General features: G+C 41.4%; 1 protein-coding gene across 1 annotated transcript; it reads left to right on the plus strand.

Annotated features, from left to right (window-relative positions):
- Window positions 1-4,965: 4,965 nt before the first annotated feature.
- MYCTH_2123530 (uncharacterized protein) lies at window positions 4,966-5,874 on the plus strand (the record flags this gene model as incomplete). Its single annotated transcript, XM_003659824.1, has 4 exons — window positions 4,966-5,016; window positions 5,071-5,250; window positions 5,434-5,562; window positions 5,641-5,874. The coding sequence occupies 4 exons, from the start codon at window positions 4,966-4,968 to the stop codon at window positions 5,872-5,874; spliced, it is 594 nt and encodes a 197-aa protein (XP_003659872.1).
- Between the last annotated feature and the right edge of the window lie 282 nt (window positions 5,875-6,156).

A 6,156-nucleotide genomic window follows, 5' to 3' on the forward strand; every position in this document is an offset into this window, starting at 1 on the left:
GCTGCTACGTAGGCGTTAATGGTTTCTAGGCCCCTCGAAGGGCCCTGACCCGTTTCCTAGGTCAGTGCTAACCTCTCTAATTATTTGGCTAATAGTAGCTTTATCAATTATACTTATTTTTATAAGCTATTAGGTGCTTATAGCTTCCTACTATTAGGTCCGTTTTGCTTTCCATTATACATACTATAGCTTCATCTAAAGCTCCTAAATTCGTAATTTCTTTTCATCTATATAATAGAGGTAATCGTTACTCTAGCATGAGTCCTATATGTCTCGTCCGGTTCCGTAGTGCCTAGGCCAGGCTCATTTTAGAACTACTGTAATGCTTTCTAGGTCTCGGGCTTCGATTTCCTAGAGCAATTCGGCCGCTCTGTTTCCTACATCGTAGACCTATTCTACAGGGTATAAGCCTCTGTCCCTATTTTCCTGTCGGGTCGGCCAGTGATTATTTTCGAATTTGTCACGGAAGTGATATCGGCATTTGTGTGCTATACACTGGAACTAGGGCACTTGCGTATATGCCTCGTATCGAGGGTATAGTCGTATAGCGTCGCCTAGGAGGTATTAGAATTCTTTTCCGAATCCTTCCTACTATACATAGGCCGTAGGTACTCTAATACTAAAATAAGAGTACTTCTTCTAGTAGCTTTCCTATATACGCTCGTCTTTCCTACGATTTGCTCGTATAAACTAGTATTCTAGGTTCCATACGTCGTTACTAAGTTGCTAATCGTCAAGGTACTCAGCATAGCTATCAGGCCTATCATATATCACAGGCTATTCTCCTTTGATAGCTTCTACAATACGTCGGAGTTCCCTTATCTTGTCCCTCATTCCATTGCTCTACTAGGTAAGTCAAATCAAGCGTTCATCCCGTTTACGTAGTTCTATATTAAGCCAGAAAACTTCGTTACAATACCATTCGATTTATTCCTAGAGGAATAGAACATTAGGTCTAGGTCTTTCGATTCCTTAGGTGTCAGTTATCCACGATCTATCCCGCCTCTACATGACTATGAAACCCTACTGTCCTAAGGCCAGGAGAATCGAAGCTGGCAATGTATATTCTCCTGCCATGTCCAATCTAGCAAGACCTGTCTCTAGGTCTATAGTGACTAGTTTGGAGTACGGTACTTATTCGTCTTTACCGTTGCCATCGTGTCCGAGACTATCTATGTCACTGCCCTTGTCTTCGTAGCTCGTAGCTACTACTTCGATGACGTCTTTAGTGGTTTTGTTAATAGCTATAATTTCCTTTCTAGGGGCTGGTTTCTATTCTTTCTTTAGGCTCTGGCATTCTTGCTTGTAGTGCCCTTTCTTTCTATAGTTATAGTAGGTAACATTAGACTTATCTTTGGTTGTCTTCTTCTGGTCCTGCTTCTACGTTACGTCTATATCTATAGCTCTAGGGTATGTTCTATACGAGGTACTAACGTATGCTCGCTTTTTCTTGTCGTTAGCCTTAACTATGGTTCCATTCATTTGACCTCGTTTCTACTACTCTCGTATATAGAGTCGATCATCGATCCTAATGGCCTACACGATGTATTTATCTAGAGTCTTAGGCTAATCATACTTATATAGCTCGTCCTTAACCTTTTCCTTTAAGCTATTATAGAATAATTATATTAACGCCTTATCGTTAAGCTAAGACTTAAGCATGTCCTATCTAAACTATATAGTATAGGAGGCTACTAACTTAGTCTATTAGAGATTAGTAAGTCTTTCTTACATATAAATCTTCTCGTCTTTGTTACTAAAAACCTTCTAAAGCTCTTCTTCGAAACGGTCGTAAGATCGGAAGACTACCTATATAAACACGTCTCGATCGTCTTCGTCTTCCTCCGTAAGATAGTCGTTCTACGTAGGCTCGAACCATCTAAGTGCCTTGCCCTCTAGTCTTATAGCTACATAGAGAACTTTAGCTTTGTCATCTAAAAACTTGTTATCATTAAGCCGGAAGTAAGATCAGAGGTTTGTTAGGAATCCTACAAGATCCTCCTTAGTTCCTCCGTATTTACTAGGTAATTCGATCTTAATACGCTTTGCTTTAGCGCCCTCAAGTGCCTCGATTTTGGTATAGGCCTCGTTAACTAACTTCTGTAAGTACTTTTCGCGGTTTTCAAGTTCCTTGATTCGAGCTTAAGCAGCCTTGTCTCTCTAGTCCAACTCCTAGATCCGCTGCTAGAGTTAACCAAGCTAAGCAAGCAGCTGTTCGGCCGTAACGTTAGTAGCTATATCGATATCAAGGTCGAAGTCACCTCCGTTCTAAACCATGACAGAACAAAGGGAGTAGTAACAACGTGTGACAAACCTAACTCAGACTTCTTCTGAAAGGGTCTAGACAGAGGCAGGCTGAGCGTGACGAGCAGGCGGGTCGTCTAAGGGATTCGGTAAAGCCAAAGGGTTCATAACAACACTAGAGTTGTCTCTTATAGTAATTAGCAATGCTTAGTATAAGTACTATGATTGTAATTGTTACCACTGGTAAACTCCTAGAGTCCTCTATAACGAGTGACTATCTATATGTATATATAATCCTAGTGATTACTCCTGATCACGGTGATCGTGAGTGATCGTATGGTGGTGATCACCCTAATTGCTGGTGAGCGTAGTGATCATTGTACTTCCTATGTTGTAATTGGTCCTTCCGTTCCTTCGGCTTGATTGGCCCGTTTGTGCCGGTGGCCTAGGCGGCATCTGCATGTATATTTCCGTGATAACTGTCTGTCTCTTACGGTAGATCTATAGGATATGCCTTCCCCTAAGTATTATCTGCTTGTGATCCTTACGTGCTCCCTATCTTGCTAGTCGAATATGACTCCGTTTGGGGTTATAGGTAGCTACTATTCTTCTAGCTAATGTCTAGGTTATAATCTTTATACTATAGTAACCCTAATATTATATCTTTATCGTTACCTATATTTACGATACTAAATATAACTACTATAGTCTTCCCTACTATAGTAATATTAATTAGTTTAGTCTCCTTATATACCTATTATATTAGAAATAGCCCTTTGACTATGCTATACTTCTACTTTATTCTCTAAGGTATCTATAGCTAATTTATAAGCGTCGGCGAAATTAGGTTTATCTCTACTCTACTATCTACTAGTACAAGCATTTCGTGCTATTTCTATTGTGCTATTATCCATAGTCGCTTGTCTTGCTACCGTCGTCTAAAGATTATAGCAATTTCTTATATTTCTACTAGGAGGTCTCGATATAGTAGTCTCTTACGCTAGTTCCTCTTATACTACGCTATTACTCGCTATTACGTAGGCATTAATAGTTTCCAGGCCCCTCGAAGGGCCCTAACCTATTTCCTAGGTTAGTACTAACCTCTTCGGTTATTTGGCTAATAGCGGCTTTGTTAATCGTGCTTATTTCCGTAAGCCATTAAGTGCTTATAACTTTCTACTATTAAGTCCGTTCTGCTTTCCGTTATACGTGCTATAGCTTTATCTGAAGCTCCTAAATTCGCGATTTCTTTTTGTCTGCGTGATAGAGGCAGTCGTTACTCTAGTATAAGTCCTATATATCTTGTCCCATTCCGTAATGCCTAGGCTAGGCTCGTTTTAGAACTATTGTAATGCCTTCTAGATTATAGGCTTCGATCTTCTAGAGTAATTCGGCCGCTCTATTTTCCATATTATAGACCTATTCTATAGGACGTAAGCTTTTGTCCTCATTTCCTTATTAGGTCGGCTAGTAATTATTTTCGAATTTGTCGTAAAAGTGGTATTGGTATCTATATACTATATATTAGAACTAGGGTACTTATATATATACCTCGTATTAAGGATATAGTTATATAGCGTTACCTAGGAGGTATTAGAATTCTTTCCCAAATCCTTCCTATTATATATAGACTATAGGTACCTTAACGCTAAGGTAGGAATATTTTTTCTAGTAGCTTTCCTATATATACTTGTCTTTTCCACCGTTTACGCGTATAAACTAGTATTCTAGGTTCTATACGTCGTTACTAAATTACTAGTTATTAAGGTACCTAGTATAGCTATTAGGCCTATTATATATTATAAGCTATCTTTCTTTAATAGTTTCTACAATATATTAGAGTTCTCTCGTCTTATCCCTTATCTTATTACTCTACTAGACAAGTCAAATTAAGCGTCTATCCCGTTTACGTAGTTCTATATTAAGTTAGAAAACTTTATTATAGTACTATTCGATTCGTTCCTAGAGGAATAAAACATTAGGTCTAGGTCTTTCGATTCCTTAGGTATTAGTTATCTATAATCCATCCCGCCTCTATATAACTATAAAACCCTACTACCTTAAGGCTAGGAGAATCGAAATTAGCGGTATATACTCTCTTACCGTATTCTATTTGGCAAGACCTGTCTCTAGGTCTATAGTGACCAGTTCAGAGTACGGTGCTTGTTTGTCTTCACTATTGCCGTCATATCCGAGACTATCCGTATCACTACCCTTATCTTCGTAGCCTATAGCTACTACTTTAATAATATCCTTGGTAGTTTTATGTCACGGAAATATACATGCAGATGCCGCCTGAGCCACTAGCACGAACGGGCCAATCAAGCCGAAGGAATGATAGACTAATCAGGACAGGATCACGCTTGGCAAGAAATAATCCCAACAGAGGATCACTGGCTCACGATATGAGCCAGGTGAGCTAGTATGAATGATCACCACGACTACTAGTGATCCTAGGAGTATATATACATGTAAATAGTCACTCGTTATAGTGGACTCTAGGAGTTCACCAGTAGTAACAATCACAATCACAGTACTTATACCAAGCATTGCTAATTACTATAAGAGATAACTCTAAGTGTTGTTATAAACCCTTTGGCTTCACCGAATCCCTCAGACGACCTGCCTGCTTGTCCCGCTCAACCTACCTCCGTCTGGACCCTTTCAGAAGCAGTCTGAGTTAGGTTCGTCACACGTTGTTACCACTCCCTTTGTTCTGTCATGGTTCAGAACGGAGGTGACTTCGACCTCGACACCGACATGGCTACCGACGTCACGGCCGAACAACTGCTCGCCTAGCTTGGTCAACTCTAGCAGCGGATCCAGGAGTTGGACCAGAGAGACAAGGCTGCTCAAGCTCGAATCAAGGAACTCGAGAACCGCGAAAAGTACTCGCAGAAGTTGGTTAACGAGGCCTACGCCAAAATCGAGGCACTCGAGGGCGCCAAAGCGAAGCGCATCAAGATCGAACCACCTGGCAAATATAGAGGAACTAAGGAGGATCTCGTAGGATTCTTGACAAATCTCCGATCCTACTTCCGGCTTAACGACGATAAGTTCCTAGATAAAAAAGCCAAAGTCCTTTACGTAGCCACGAGACTAGAGGGCAAGGCACTTAGATAGTTCGAGCCTACATGGAACGACTATCTCACTAAGGAAGACGAAGACGACCGAGACGCGTTCACACAGGCAGTCTTCCGATCTTACGACCGTTTCGAAGAGGAGCTTCGGAAAGTTTTTGGCGACAAAGACGAGAAGATTCATACACAAGAAAGACTCGCCAATCTCCGACAGACCAAGTCAGTAGCCTCCTACGCCGTATAGTTTAGACAGGACATGCTCAAGTCTTAGCTTAATGATAAGGCATTAATGTAATTGTTCTATAATGGCCTGAAGGAAAAGGTCAAGGACAAGCTATACAAGTACGATCGGCCTGAGACTCTAGACGAATACATCGCGCAGGCTATCAGAATCGATAATCGACTCTACACACGAGAGCAGCAGAAACGAGGTCAAATAAACGGAACCACGGTTAAGGCCAATGACAAGAAAAAGCGAGCGTACGTCAGTACCTCGTACGGGACACACCCCGGAGCCATAGATGTAGACGCAGCGCAGAAGCAGGACTAGAAGAAGACGACCAAAGACAAGTCTAATGTTACCTACTATAACTACGGAAAGAAAGGGCACTATAAGCGAGAATGCCGGAGCCCGAAGAAAGAATAGAAACTAGCCCCTAGAAAGGAAATTACGGCTATCGACGAAACCACTAAGGACGTCATCGAAGTAGCGGCCACAAGCTACGAAGACAAGGGCAGTGACACGGACAGTCTCGGACACGACGGCAACAGTAAAGACGAACAAGCACCGTACTCCGAACTGGTCACTATGGACCTAGAGACAAGTCTTGCC

The sequence above is a fragment of the Thermothelomyces thermophilus genome, chromosome 1 (genome assembly GCF_000226095.1).
Source record: "Thermothelomyces thermophilus ATCC 42464 chromosome 1, complete sequence".
NCBI lineage: Eukaryota > Fungi > Ascomycota > Sordariomycetes > Sordariales > Chaetomiaceae > Thermothelomyces > Thermothelomyces thermophilus.